The sequence below is a fragment of the Stegastes partitus genome, unplaced genomic scaffold (assembly GCF_000690725.1).
Source record: "Stegastes partitus isolate 25-593 unplaced genomic scaffold, Stegastes_partitus-1.0.2 Scaffold2246, whole genome shotgun sequence".
NCBI classification, from domain to species: Eukaryota; Metazoa; Chordata; class Actinopteri; family Pomacentridae; genus Stegastes; species Stegastes partitus.
Window position 1 is genome coordinate 22571 of NW_007579977.1, and position 16570 is coordinate 39140.

The window sequence follows — 16570 nt, forward strand, 5'->3', positions numbered from 1 at the left end:
AAAAACAGCAACTTACCATGACTACATTTGCCAAATGCGCTGAGACCAGGGCGTAAACTCCCCCGGACGACCCGACCACTGGAGCCGTCATGTCAGTGACGGACACAGCCAGAGAGCCTGCAGCGACGACAAAGGCCACACGTCAGTGCACTTGCTTTTGCCAAATTTATAAACAAAAGACGACATCCTTGTGTTGTCTGAATCTTGTAAAAACCTACCGGACACCCAGGCATTCTCCTATTTGCAATGAAAATTTGTTAAAACCTTTGTTTAGCAATCACACTGCTGCTTTTCTTTTTTTTTTTTTAGCGTCGAGACTAAATTTGCAATCATGAATCATATCATCAGGGAGTTTGAGTGTTATGAAATAAAGACAAAATCTGATTTTATTAGATAACAGGTTCATTCTTGAGCACAAAACAGCAGTTGAGAAAACATTCCTTATGGCTTAAAAAGTACATATCTAATAATCCAATCTATTTGTCTATCAGTTGAAAAAAAAATGAACTCAGCTTTGAATAAAACATTGTGGCAGAGAAAAAAAACTGTCATTTTACCATCAATTACTCTGAGCTGACAGCCCAACAGTTGCCTATTTATGCACCCAGCAGATGGGAAATAACATTGGTTGTGTTGGTGTCCACTCAAGTCCAATATTCACTCTTCTTCCAGCTCCTGTGGGAAATATTGTGCTCCTAAGCTGGTAAACGCTCCACTATATTCGCCACTGCATCTGTCATGTGGTGATCAGATAATGTACAGTGGGATTACGGGAAGTTTTTATGCTGAAAACAGTTACCTGATGCTAAAAATGATATGTTGACAGGGGTGATGGTGAATCAGGATGCCGTGAAAACAAGACATTGAGCTGAAAGAGGATTAAAAAAAATGTTGAATTGTGATTTCTCTGCTGGTTGTTGTCTTTTCTGGACACTTTAGGCACATACATAATAAAATAAAAGTAATTATCCTACGTTATTTTAAAATATTAATTACAGTCGCTTTAAAGTGCTCCAAAGAATGGAAATTTGCATCAATATTAGATTTCTTCAGCCTGTTAGTTGGCCCTTTGGAGATAAATGGATGCATATATATTGCAAAATTTGCTATAATGGGATACAATAGTTAATGACACAGTGCTGTGTTTGTTTATTTGAAATAGGTCGCGTGTGCCAATTTGGAGTCGGCGCTTTTACTATTCACAAGAAAATGTGAATATTTCTTCCCTTAGAGGGTCATGCAGACAGACACCGTGACTAAGTGACTAATTTAAACTGTTTTTGTACAAGCTGTGACCATTTGCGCAGTGAATGCATCCATTCTGAATGGCATAAAGGCAGCTTTGCTACTTGCTATTTAATGTGGGTGTATTATAAATAGGCGAGCAGAGGCTTGCTCATACTGTACCAGGCGCACGCTGCGATTTTATGTAAAACAAATACATTCACACAAATTGGACAGCCGCAAACAGTGAATTGCTCTCTTTAGCACCTTGGTACCGATTCATCGCATGCACAAAAGATCCAATCGAGCATAGAAAAGTTTAAATATGGGGGGGGGCATTCAGAGGCAGACATTTGTTCTCACTGTAGTCTCTGTGCAAGAAACAGAATAAAAGAAAAAAAAAAGAAGAGACATGTTTGGGTGGACTATTAAATTTCCCACAGAAAACTCTCTCCTTCAGCCTTTTGCTTGTTTTTCCTTCTTTTCCTCTCTCTCTGTCTGCATTCACTCTCCGTTTCGCAGTTTATCTTTTGCTTCCCTTTCGCCCCACAGCACTGATCTCTGTACATTATTGATGCTAAGTATATGAGACACAACTGCCCACACCACAAAAGAGAGCATAAGGATCTGTTGATAAACGGTCTCACACTTTGGCTACTGTATGTTCACCCACTCGCTAATTTTTTTCTCTCGCAACACAAATAAACAATTTCTGCACAACATTATGCATGCATACTGCAAATTAGAACTGTTGTTATAAATATGCAGACTGTGGCGACCACTGCCATTCATTGCTTCTTTTAAACTCCATTTGCTATCTTCTCCAGTTTAATAGATTTTTTTTTTTGGTGGCTGCAGATGGTGCAGACGGATTTTAACAGGCATTTGAGACCCAGCTGCTGGAGTGGGTCATTTTATTGGCTGTGCACTGTCCATTTATGATGTTGATTAGAGTCGGGATCACTTTGGGACAAGCGGTTTCAGAAATTCTCTCTTTCTGTTTGCAGCAGGAGCACATGTTTTATAGGTTTTCCTGCTCAGTTGGACCCCAGTAAGTCCTGTATTTCATGTGCAAATAACAATGTTTTATCAAAATTATGAATCGTGAGTGTAAACTGTGTCCAAAAGCCCCGTGTTCCTTTACAATATGTACAGATCCTTAGAGTCACGATCAATTATACAGCTGAGTATATGCGTAGGTGAGCACTTCAGCAATCCTTCGTTTCCCCAGACTTGACTTGCATTTCGTCTGTAAAAACAAGACCTTGAAGAGATTCTAGTGCGAGAACATGCCGTATTTCTTCAGTGGTACATAATCAAGAATAAATGTAAACAAAGCAGGCTGGCTCACTGAGCAGTGAACCTCGTTTACACATTTAAACCCTCTAAAATCTCTTACATGTAAAATCAACCTGCTAAGCTTAAGCCACACTCGGCTGACCTCATAAATGTGTACATTACTACATTTGTGTGGTGTGGGCGATGCCAACTTTCACCTTTGTGTCTTTCTAACTCTGTCTCACACTCACACACACACACACACAAACAATACCACTCCATAGGCATATTGTACGGTATGTAATTACAAGAGACGGAAAAGGAGCTGGATTTCAAATCACCATGAGGAGCTATGATTGGATAAGCCACGGTATTTCAATCATGATGCTATTTATGGAAGGCGAGGACAGCGTGAGGTCAGTGAAAACACACACACACACACACACACACACACACTGGTCCATGCACACAAGACAATGTGTTACTATTACAGTAAAAAATTTATTAGAAAAGCAAAACTTCCCGAACACGGTGACAGAATGAGGGCACTGTAAGGACAGCAAGGGAATTCAGATGGTTTTGCATCCTATTTGAAAAGTATGTACATATTCTAGTGCGTGTGTGTGTGTGTGTGTTTTTATTGTTTGTGCAACACTAACTGAAATAAAGTCTTCACACCGAAAACACACAAAACTGAACAACAGTGCGACTAAACTGTTGCATGACAGAAACTGACACTATGGAGACCTATTGTAGCTGCATGCTTTCGATTTTTAGATGACGAACAGGAACACAGTTGTGTAACACAGCAAGGTTAATAATAAATACAAGTTTCAAGTTGGAGGGCAAATTGCTCATGAGGTGTTTACAAGTTTTCAAACCTGCGCTGAAATGCTACGAAACTCTCATGGACAACCACACATGAGTTTCAAATCAGCACGCTGGAATCCATGTTGTCAAAGTCACATGTGATTAAAAGAGAAATGAAAGGACATTTGAAAAGATGGAGCTGACATTTAACACCAAACAGGAGCTCCTTCTTTTCCCTAATGTGTGGCCTCCTCAGGTGTGAGCATCATAATGACAACACAGCGCCTGACTCACCAAGTCATTAAATATTGCATAGTAATCCAAGCAGCCGGGTAATTACTCAACAACACACACACACACACACACACACACACACCAACAATTTTCCTCTCAGTCATACACACACAAAAATCAATTCCCCAACAAACTAATTAAACATTTCTTGTGTTAATAATGCTAACTATGAAAAAAAATGACATGAGCTTGAATTAATTAAGTATAAACTTCAACTCAAGCATCACAATTACATCTGATTGTCACCTCCCAAAATCTAAATTAAACGGCAATATTCAGACTCTTCAGATTACACCCTTGTCCCTTCCTCCACACACCCAGACACCTGCTCAGGACACTTCCACCTCTGTTTGGAGTTTAGGCAGTGTGTCTGTGCAGGGTGACCTCCATCCCTGTAATTACCTTGGTTTAATAACATTATTTTAGCACTGTGGCTGCACACACACACACACACACACACACACACTCATACAAGGACGCAGCCTCTCTCAGTCCCTCAGCAGGCCCCAGGAGGCCTGTAGTTTTTAGAGTCGAGAAGCGGCATCTCATTTTTCTTGGCTCTTCTTTCAAAGAGCAGAGAGAGGAAAAAAAAAACAAAAAAACGGGGACATGAGGGGAAATAATTACGTACATCAGTGCTCATAATGAGGGAAAACCAACAGCTTAGCAGCACATTGAGCTGACTGAAGCTACCGAGGCATTACAGTGGTGCTCTATGTCCTTTGTGAGTGACCCCTCTTGTGTATATATATATATATATATTTGTCTCTCTCTCTCTTGTTTTTTGTCGATGAGTGGTTTTCCTGCCTGAGGTTGCCCGGGTTGTTATACACTTGTTCCTGTCTGTTGCTGCACCTGTCTTCCAGCCTTTGTACAGACAAGCTGCTGCTTTTATTGTGTCTGTACACTTGTCTCCCATCCATAAGAGAGTACTTTGTGTGTTTACATGCCAGTCTATTGTTTCCATTAAAGTGTGAGCATGTGTGTTGGCTCTAGAGGGTCACAGACCTTCCTCTGAGTCATTACTTGACCTCTGGCCTTTGGCTTGACCCCTCTATGTGCCAGCTGAGCCCCTCTCCATTGCTTGACATATTTATTCCAACAGTCTGACAGTCTAATTATGTAGCAAAACAAAAAAAGTAGTCGCTTGTGTTGTAACTGATAACTTGCAGTCTAGCACTTGTCGAATGTGAAGGATTAAACTTAGCAGTTTGTGTCCTTAAATCATTGAAAGAAACATAAAGTTATCAATGGATAAACTTGCTTGAGAACTTTTTTAAATGTAATATTCTCAGTTTGGCTTTACACAATGAGAAAAACTACATTTATTAAATGCAAAGTTATGAACTTATGACATTTAGGCTGATCAACAAGCACTTACAAGGTATATTGTTGTGGCTGTGCAGAAGCTAATATTGTAAATCCAGTTACTGGGGCGACATTTCTGGTGCACCAGTAGCAATACGTTTCATTTTAACTAGCAATGATTGGCTTGACAGAGCTGAAGAGGGGATCAACCATATAGAGACTAAGTAATCTACAGCAATTATATAAAAGCATTGTGGAGCCTATGGCAGAAAAAAAAAACAAGAGAAGTTTCTGATTCTCCAGATTAAAAAAAAAGAAAGTCAGTGTTCAGAGGAAGGAGTAAAAACAAACAAAAAACAATCCAAGCATTTTGCACGTCTGTGTAGCTTTGGCTGTATGCTTCGTGTCACGGTCTCGCTAGAAAACAAATCTTCTCCCAGGTTGCAGTTCTTCTGCAGATTGGATCAAGTTGTCCTCTATGATTAAATCACACTTTGCTGCTTTAACTTTACCCTCTATCTTCACAAGTCTTCCAGGGCCTGCTGCTGAGAAGCACCTCATGATGCTGCCACCACCATGCTTCACCGTGTTTGTGAAGATGTGCAGTGTTCAGAAAACATAGCGCTTACTCTGATGGACAAAAAGCTCAGTTCTGGCCTGACCAGACCAAAGAACCTTCTTCCAGTTGACTGAAGAGTCTCCCACATGACTTCTGGTGAAGTCTAGTCAAGATTAAATATTAGCTTTATTTCAACAGTGGCTTTCTTTTTTCACATGTCCACAGCGTTTCAAAAATGACTCTCACCACCAGATGGAGGAGACAAAGTTTTGCATGGCGGGCTTAAGGGAACATAAAACAAACAATAAAATTTGAACATTAAACCTCACAGGAAATAAAATCTTTTAATATTGGTTTCTATCAAATAAACTCCCAAACCATCATCATAACCACTGATAGCCTAAAATTGCAGTCTATAAAACATATAAAATGATAACCAAATACTCACTCGTTGCCAAGTGCTTCATGTTTTGGCTTCAAAAAACTAAAAATTTTTTTAAAAGCCCAGTCAGACACAACAAAACCCAAACATCGCAGCCAACACAACCAGAGCATGCCTCCCTTTTTCCGCTGGTGGTCGATATCTAATTAAAGCAGCAGACGTGTGTGTTGGTCTGTGTGCATACATAAGTGTGTGTGATTTATGGTGCGTTTCCTCCTCATTTCACTGTGAGGTTAATGCTACAGGCCACCGCAGCTGGTATCCCCAGGGTGTTTGTCAGTGACCCTTGCATGCACACACACACACACACACACACACACACACACACACACAGAGGGAGACTCAGAGATGTAGAGAAAGAAATAGAAATTTTCATGAATATTAAACAAAACCTCGCTGGCTGCAATTCATATCACGCAGTCAATTTCTGTTTTCTTCCCCTCTATCAGTAACAACCCTCATTTACTGCCAAAAGGCGCCATGTTTCCATCAACAGGAAAACTCTCATCTCTAAAAGTAGCCCAATATTTCCACTCCAGTTATCTTACTAGAAGTGTCACCCCCCGGGCACCGAAAAAAAAAAAAACTTTTTAAAAAATGCCAAGGAAATCAAAACTGGGGTCGATCACTTTGTGCAGTGACTCTGTTAAGAAAACAGAGCTCAAGATCTCTCACACACACACACATATATAAATGTCTTTTTGCTGAACAGGGATAAACAATGAAATTGCACCAGTGCCTGAGGTTGATATGGAAGCAGGAAGGGAGCGGTGACATTTTGTTCAAAGCTGTGTCTGCTTTCACGTTCTCATTTGTAGCTCCTCGCTCCTCCTCAGCCACCTCCTCTCCTCTTCCATCTCTATGTTTCTCATATCCGGGTTCCCCTTTCTAGGGCCTCTCAATCTTATTAACACTTATGAATTCATCTCTCTTCTCTTTCTTCATCCCTACCTCATACAGTCCCCTTCCTATTTCATTATTACTGTGTGTGCCTCTCTGATTGAGCTCTGTTTGAGCTCTTTTCTCTGCTTATTGTAAACCAATATGTGGTGGTGGGGGGGGGGATGCAGGGGCTTTGATGGGGCACTGTCAACCCCCTACATCCCAACACGTCTGGTAGGAAAACAGAAACACAAGGCCATCTGTCCTGAAAATACCCCACACACCCATATCCATCATGCTCTCATTGACCAGCATCGACCAACACGTTGGCTGGAACCTGACGAGCTGTTCAAAGCATAAAAACACACAACAAGCAGATGGAAAAACGGTGGAGTTGAATAGCAAAACCCTCTTAGTGGGTGTTTATGTTTTGTCTTTGGGATGTGGAGACCACATGCCTACCTGCAAGCACCCCACACACATAGACCAGTCCAATCCTCAGGGCGCCGTGGACCATTTCTAGGGGAACTCCCACCAGCAGCTGCATGGCCATGTTCAGGCTCAGGTGTTCGATCCTGCAAGGTGAATTTATACACACACAGAAAAAAAAAGAAAATCATAGTCATAGGACGTACAATAATAGTCTAGAATGCAATCAAAAACAAAGCTGTTCCATCAAAGTGACAATACGAAAGGTCGCCACAGACACAGTGACCTTTAAACAGTCGTAAGAAGTGACATGATGTCAGCTGCAGCGACTGTCATGGTATTCTTGTTTTCTTATCTGGGCTTTGATAAGAGTTTGAAACGAAATGCCAGGTGCAATACTTGGTTTGGAGTGTGCTTATAATAATTTACCAATATATCTTTCCAGAGGTATTGTTCCACGTGCTCTAAATAACCCATGCAGTGACATTTTGTTCAGTGGAGCTGGTTTTAACTCAGGAAACAGTCTCGATAAAAACCCTGGACATGATGTGCTAATCAGAGTTATCGGGATTTCAGAAAGGACACGTTGCTCCACACATGTTTAGACGCATGTTTTTTTAGAACTGTGAGCATCCATCCATCCCTCATCCATCCATCCATCCACCCATCCATCCATCCATCCATCCATCCATCCATCCATCCATCCATCTATCCATCTATCCATCCATCCACCCACCCATCCACCCATCTATCCATCCATCCACCCACCCATCCACCCATCCACCCACGCATCCACCCATCCACCCACCCACCAATCCATCCATCCACCCATCTACCCATCCATCCATCCAGCTACCCACCCATCCACCCACCTATCCACCCATCCATCCATCGTCCATCCATCCATCCATCCATCCATCCATCCATCCATCTATCCATCCATTCATCCACCCACCCATCCACCCACGCATCCACCCATCCACCCACCCATCAATCCATCCATCCATCCATCCATCCATCCATCCATCCATCCATCCATCCATCCATCCACCCATCCATCCATCCAGCTACCCACCCATCCACCCACCAATCCACCTATCCATCCATCCATCCATCCTGCAAATAAGACATTTTCTAAGTGTCTCTACTTCTAGCCATGGTTGTGCTGTTTTCAAACTTTATTATTTAACACCCAGGACTGCTCGGGGTTCAGAGGGTAAACGTCAAATCATGAGTTCTGAGCGATCAAGGTGACATTCAAAGGCAACAAATCTTCACACGTGGCCAGCTGGAGCTAACAAATATTTGCCGTTATCACTTAATCACGTAATCATCACTCATCAAAACTGTTTGCTGGAGATTTTTTTGTGTTCATTATCAATTAATGGAATCAACGTATGTCTGTAGGACTTAAAAAACACTTCCGTATGTGTATGAAAAGAAAGATGGAGGAAGAAATTGGGATTTGATAAGCCTGCATAGTTCTCCGCTGAGGGTTTTCGTTTTGGAGGCAATATCTACTCAGCTTGTGATTTGAGAACTGGGAAGGATCTGTGTTGCTGAGCTGGTGACAGGATTTCACAGTTTGTGTGGCGTGTGTGCAGCGACTGAGATGTCTCAGAAATAACAACTAAATTCTTAACTGCGCTGTTTAGTCAAATGTTTTGCAGCTTTCAAACACTGCATGATGAACTAAACCCACCCATAGTGACTTCTGTGTTTGTCTACAGAGACGTCACATTTCTCCAATCATGATTCAATCCATGAGGCGTGTATTAAGATTTGTACCCCAGCTTGCAATCAGAAGTACTTGAACATGACTTGTTTCCCTGCCAGCAAGATGCTCCGAACGTGAAGACCTGGATGTCACAATAAACTCCGTAAAGGCAGCACGTTTCCATTTCCTCCTGTGGGTGTCTGCTGATTGACAGGAGACACACTGAACTACGGCACCATACGATAATAAAACAGAAACTGTGACAAAATCAAATTCTGGGTTTATGTTTGCTGGGATGGAAGTTGTTTTCCACCCTGTGAAAGAGTGAATAAGAGCTCCTTGAAGTAGGAGAAGGAAAACAAGATTCAGCAAATGATAGAGATGGTGCACTGATACAAAGGAAAAGGGCAGCTTGATGACTATCACAAGAAAAAAGGAAACACTATAATCTTTTGAGAAACGCATTAGCAGAGAGAAGTATTTTGGAAAAAAAGTCACTTTCATTACATGCCGCTAATGTTAAAAGTACCCAGAATGCAGTGAGTGGCTCCACGATCATGTTATTATCATGTTTGCTAACAGAAATCAACCCCTTCATCAGACCACACTGTCGTTGCGGCCATAAACAAATACTCACATGCCAGCGCACTCAAACAAACACAGGCGAGAGTCACGCCACGCACAGATAGAAACGCACTCACGTGGCATAAAAAGACGAACAAAAAGAACGACAAAAACATAAAAGAGGTGTGCTGACAAATGTGCCCAAATCTGCTCACAGCATGTAGCGCAGTGCGATGACTGTAAACAAAGATTGGCTGGTTCACACACACACACACACACACACACTCATTCGTTGCGCCCTTCATGGCTGGAAAGTCCTTCCAGCCAAACCTCAGTCAGCAGCTCGGACAGCAGAATCCAAAAGGAGAGCAGCGAGCATAATGCCACCTCTCTGTCTCTCCCCCTCTCTCTTCCACTCTCTCATTCTCTTCAATCAGTTTCTCTTTTTAGATTCTGGCTCTGCTTTGTTGCGTCATCTCTGTTTTCAGAAAGAGTCACAGAATGACGACTTTTTCAGGAGTTTTTTTAGGCTCCTAAATTGATGGAGGGTTCCGGTTAAACAATCAGCTTTGACATCTTAGAAATAAACATTCCCAAAACAAACACGCACATTTCTTCCAGACATTAAAAAACAAAAAAAAAAAAAACAAGACAAGGCCAATAATCTATTTGGTTTGAAACAACCCAGCCACCTCAACTACAGTGTCGACACAGGGGATCGTTCCTGTGATCAGGGAGACAATGGGGCGTATTGATTGGCTGGGAGAAGCCTGTCCGAATGCACAAGGACAACTCCACTCCGGGTAACAGCGGCTATCTATTTCTACACTGCTAATGAGGCTGTGAGGAATGGGGCTGCGCTGTCAGGCAGATCTGTGGATGCCCATGAGAGGTCCTATTGTGTCCGGGTGACCATGGTCTTTCAGGGCACTCAACAAAAAGCACTCTTTTCCTCTTCGTCACCAAACTGCAGCTGAACTTTACTTTTAGCACTTCTTTGGACCGTCCTTGACGAGTTATCAAATGATTAAAAAAAAAAACCACATTAGGCGCTCAGTTTGTACAGTTACAGCGCCGCACGTTGTTTTGGCAGAAATCTTCCTTCATGATAATGAGAAAATGCAACTGGGCAGAAATCTCAGAGTCATGGTTTAATCTCGCTCGAAGCTAATCTTCCTGAAGTTTTCACAGCTGCTACAGACGTCGTGTTTTGTGTGTGAGCGAGAAAGGACGGAGAAAAAAAAAAGAGAGAATCTGCGTAATGCTCTGCTGAGGGATGTTTTGGGGCCAATATTTACATTCTGTTTCAGTGTTGGGAATGGAAAGGATCAGTGCTGCTGAGCTGTTGACGGGATTACATGGTTTGCAGATCCGTGTGAGACACACAGCAAAAGAGAGAGAGAGGAAGAGGGAGCGCATGTGAAATATGGAAACAGTGATATCAGTCGGTCGCAAAAGCTTCGTCAGCGTCACTTTTAATGTGAGCAGCGAATATTGTGTAGCGATACACAGCTAAGTACTGTCTGTCCTGGTGGATAAATGGATCAGTGTTGTTGGTTTTATTCCTGTCCTTGACCTTTGCTAAAGGAGAACTCGGCGTCAGTGTTTCCTGTCGGTGTAAAGTTAAGAGTGTCTCATTTGTGGCTGTCTGAAATGACGCAAATGCCTCCAAAACTCATAAAATCTGCTTTTTTTTGAGACACAATTTAACGCATAACCTTTGCTAATTGAATTCCCTTCCTTCTTTGTGCCATGACGCCAAAAGATCCAACGTGAATCAGTGAGCGAAGGTTTCTAATGCTTTAAACTCAGACAATATCATTGGCATAAAATCAGAGGGACTTCTACGAAAAAGAATTTGTAATATGCAGAAAAAAAAGTCCATCAAATGCACTCAATAGGGATCGCACAAAGCTCTGCAATATCTAATCGTCCAGTATTCTGAACTATCAGCAAACGCATCTGCACCACCTTCGCCGGACACGCGTTCCAAATACCGAATGGCAAGCAGCCCAAACCAGCAGCAAACGACCGCAAATCCACAGTGAATTAGATTTAATTTGTAACTGAACCCTGCTCTGTTTCAGCAACAGCGAGCAGTTAGTCACCGATGATGAGGCACATTAGAGCACAATGTAGGAGCATTAGCAGGACGATACAGATGCTCGACTGAATTACAGAATGGCAGCGATGTAAAAAAAAAAGTTAAAAAAATTAAAACAAGTAATTCCTCTCTTTTACAAAACGGCTCTCAAGGATTCTTTGTTCTGCATATAGAGGTCCTCATGAGGCTTTGCAGAATTGGTTTAAAATTCTCTTTATAATTTTGGGATTAGGAGTTTCTATGCGAGTAATCGATAGACCATTTCCACATGTTCTGACACATGTGTAGAGGAAGGTAATCTCTTCAGGCACTAGAAAATGTACTGCGTTACTTTAAAGCACAGAAAGACAACTATATTTCTGACTATATGAAGGTGAACCTGCTGTTAATCTTCCAAACTTAGGGCAACTAGGGTTTTCCTGTGTTATTAGATTCAGCCCCACATTCTGTTTTCTCGCCCCTGATAATCTGAATCGTTTCAGTATGTTCCTCTGCGATCAGTTGAACATCCCTCCCTCCTTTTATCAGTCCATCCTTTCTGGTTTAACTTCTCACCATTACACCGTCGGCCCTGACACTATCTCCCCCAGAACCTCCAGGTTCCCCTAAGTAAATTACCATTTTATTAGTTCTCTTTATTGCCTACGACTACATTTACCTAGAGGAGGTAATTAAACCTCGATGACCCGTCCTGAACTGATAATAAAATAGTCTCTCCTCACAGGAAAGGGGAGAAGACGAGCCGAGACGAGACGCAGGCTGAAGATGCAGCGGCGGGTTTTTTTATTAAATTATCTGTTAAGTTAATATTTAGAGTTTTCTTTCGGCGCAGAGGAGTGATTATGAAGACAAATGTTCCCTACACTCAAATATGACAGCATCATTCAAGTATATACACATTACACCAATAATCCAATAATCATCACTTGTTTGAGGACATAATTTCCCACAAGGTTATTTGGCCCTTGTTTATTTGTTAGATAACTTCCCCGACTCTCTGACTATCATTAAATGTCCCTTATTTCTGATCTGCTCAGTCTGTTTCACTGAAAAATAACTGCTGTGTATTTTTGTTGATGAAATTGTTATGTAACAAGCTCTGATTCACTTCAGTTTTTCAAATGCCATAAGCCCAAACCACCTAAGGCGTCACAGATATGCACCATCATTCCCACCCAATGATGCCACACACACACACACACACACACACACACACACACACACACACACACACACACAAACACTTAACTCATATCAAAAGACTGACATGAACAAACTGTGGTGGATAAATTCATGTCATGTAAAATCTGGATGTTGACAAGGTTATAAAAACACTCCTTAAAAGTGCACAATGCTCATAAATGCATGATGTGAACTCACCCAGTATGCATGAAGATGTAGCTGAGGTACCGCCAGGCCTGGGCTCGCAGCTGGGGGTGGTAGGGCAGGGGGCTCTTTAGGAAGGACGGGCTGGACACCTGCAGGACCAGGCGGTCCAGCTGGAGCCCATAGTACATGAACACGGCTACCTGGCAGAGCACAGAATTTTTAAAAAAGTGGTGATTTTAGGGAGTGAAGGTTTAAAAATACAGAAATTCAAATCAGTCGCTGTCATAATTAGATGAAAATTGAGCACAAGCTTTATATTTCATTTCTAATTTATCTGATATTGGCCCAAAAGTTATTCCTCCAAACTTACAAAATGTTTCATAAAATAAATATAGAAAAAATACAAGCACATAGTGGCTGGAAAGAACTCACATTGCACCACATTATAACAGCATTTTCTTGTTACTTATATTATTACTTGAAGGTACCCTGGGGAGTATTTCCATTCCCATAAAATATCTGCAGAACCAATTGTATTGTATACATATTGTATTATTTACATCTGCGTTCAAATTTACAGATGGCTGCCTTTTCTATGCTGCATTTCTTGCCGTGTCACGCCAGCTATTAGTTAAATAGCACGACACAGATCCTGACAGTGAGGAAAATGCCACATCACACTGGATAATTCTTCTTTGAGATGGGTGCCGTCTGGTGCTGCTGTCTGCAGTTCAAGGAACGTTTATTAGGTCAGTGTGTGTGTGCACACGTTTGTGGGTGCACGCGCATCTTTGTACAGAGACCTGCTCGTCAAAACATTGCTCCACCAGCTCGATAAACATATTAAAGCATACACTTAAAAAGCTTGGGTGGTTAGCTAGACGATCCCCGGTTTGCATCCCGGCTAGGACACTCGGGATCTTTCTACGTGGAGTTTCCATGTTCTCCCCATGCAGCGTGGGTTCTCTCCGGGTTCTCCGCTTCCTCCCACACAGTCCAGAAACACACTGAGGTTAATTGGTGATTCTAAATTGTCCATAGGTGTGAATGTGAGTGTGCTTGGTTGTCTGTCTCGAAGTGTAACTTAGTCGGCTGAGATAGACTCGAGCCCTCCAGAGGATTAAGCGGTGTATGGATGGATGGATGGATATGGATGGATGGATGGATGGATGGATGGATGGATGGACGGACGAACGGATAGATGGATGGATGGATGGACGGATGGATGGATGGATGGACGGATGGATGGATGGATGGATGGATGGACTTAAAGAGCTCATATTAGGCACATTTACAGGTTTCTAATTGTGTTTTTGGGGGTCTATTAGAATATATATTTATATGCTTTAATGGTCAAAAAGCAATGTTTTCTCATGCACACTGCTGCCTCTTCTCACCCTTCTTCTGTCTCTTTAAATCCCTACCGTCATTTCAAAGCCTTGTCAGACCAAATTGTGGCGAGCCTGATTATGTATTGTGACCCCAGTACAAAGATGTAGGCATTATGCAAATATACTACCTGGTGACATAGACAAGTGACAGAAGAAAAGAATGGACTTCAAATGAGGCATTTCAGGCAGAAATGGAACAATGTTTTCTGCAGGAGAGAATAACCTTTGGGCTTTGTAAGTCTGCAGGACTTTTGCATGCATGAGAAAGCAGACATATAACATACTAGAGGAAAGGAAAAACCAAAAAAAGCATAACGTATGAGCAGCTATTAGGCTCACACTGTCGACCTATTTACCTCAGCGATGGTGATAGCCAGGATGAACCAGGGAGGGGGACAGTACGTGTAGCTGTCGAAGTACCACTTGCGGTCGACCTCGCGGGGCAGCGTCTCGTAGGCGACGTGGCGGACCAAGCGCTGGGACAAACCCAAGCCCACCTCATCTCTGAGACTGCAGCCTTTCAGCTGCCGGCTCCCCTGCAGGATGGCCCTCCGAAAACTGTTGGAGCGCTTGTTGCTCATCTGGAGGAAGGAGGAGGGAAGCGAGAAAAGTGAAGAAGGGAGGAAGAGGGAGAAGAAGGAGTGGATGAGGGCAGAGAGAGGAGGGACAGTTTAGACGTCTTTACTGTTTTTAATGCATATACACTATAACATCCTTTTTACCTGCAAATCTATTGTTTCATTTTTACATTTTAGCTCAAGATACTTCATTTTTTAACGTGTATTCCTGAACTAATTCATGCACTGCTGGAGTCTCAACACACACACACTGGATACAGGCCACACACACACACATACCAAATCTTCTCAGTCCAGCACTCTGACACACCACTCCCACCTCGCTGTGGCAACAGAATCACTGAATCATCACCTAGCAACCACCATACCCTTCTCTTTATTCCTCCGAACGAAGTCTCGGGAATCAAGTTCATTTTCTCGCACATACGTACATTTGGCCACGGCCTCACAAGCTGTTATAATCACACAGAATCACCGAGTTAGTGAGACATTCAAGCTCTCATTTTAAAAGGTGCCGCCATGTATTTAGTTCCAGCGTAATCATTTTCCAAGCAACACTCTCCACGGCTGCTGCCGCTGCTGCTGCATTGATTTGTTCATTAACCCTCTGGAACCCAGAAGCTGCCACACCATTTATGAGAGCCCGAAACTGTAAAAACAGAAAGAGTTCTTGAATTCTGAACTCTCTGACAGACCCTGAACCACTCATCTGTTGGGAAACAACCAAATCTTGGGATATTTCATCAAAATCACTTCATTTTACGTTAAAAAAATAAACTTTGCTCGAAGTCGATTCTGTAAAAATACTCGATATTCTGCACTCCTTGACCCAACTGGGAAGCTATTAGTGACTCAACATGACAGAATTTCAGGGACTTTTTTTTTTTTGCCTCATCTGGGCTGAACTGCACTTTTATTCCTTTTCTAAAGTATTTATGGCATCTATGGCATTGCTGTACTGCACCAAAACACATTTTGATTTCTTTCTACGAGCCATGGTTGAGAGGTTTCCACAGACAAGCAGCACTTTATGTCACAGAAATAAAAAAAGGGCTCACATGTAATATGGCAGGAGGGAAAAAACACCTAAGAGCTATCTAAGAGGATTTTTTTGTAATAAACCAAACAATTCATTGATTAATTGAGAGAATAAGCACAGATTAACTGATGCAGACAGTCTTCGGTTGAACAAACATCCCACACCTCCAAACGCTCCACCGATAGGAGCTGAAGAACATTTTCCTTGTGTTAAAATTACACTTGAACCCACAGATCAAGGGGACGAGGTCGGCTGTTCACATAGAAACTCTGTGACTGAATCCCAGAAACGCGTCCTTGACTTTCAGATGCAGAAATAATGAGAGCAAACGCACCCTTCCCTCATCCCAAACTCGAGAACGTTTCATCATGCAGCGAAATTGCACCCCATCCAAATGAACGGCACAAAACCCACAATCAAAGAAAGATCACAAGCTTTATCGCATTCGGCGGTACATTTATCGCCTTTTGCAAACAGCTTCTCTTCGAGGGGCAACAACTCAGTGACAGCGCGACGAAGAGGTCGGAATGGTGAGAATTACAAGAAGGTGTTTCAGCTGCTTTCTCAGGAAGCAGATGATTGTTATAATCAGCAATTTGTGAACCCATTAAGCCTCACTGAC

General features: G+C 42.3%; 1 protein-coding gene across 1 annotated transcript in view; it reads right to left on the minus strand.

Annotated features, from left to right (window-relative positions):
* Positions 1-16570, minus strand: part of rhbdl3 (rhomboid, veinlet-like 3 (Drosophila)) — a 27025-nt gene that overhangs the window by 4064 nt on the left and 6391 nt on the right. Inside the window, exons 2-5 of the mRNA XM_008304532.1 lie at positions 14688-14912; positions 12992-13140; positions 7260-7372; positions 17-117 (exon numbers count right to left, since the gene is read on the minus strand). Coding sequence (XP_008302754.1) covers positions 17-117; positions 7260-7372; positions 12992-13140; positions 14688-14912 — 588 coding nt within the window. The remainder of the gene's footprint in view (positions 1-16; positions 118-7259; positions 7373-12991; positions 13141-14687; positions 14913-16570) is intronic.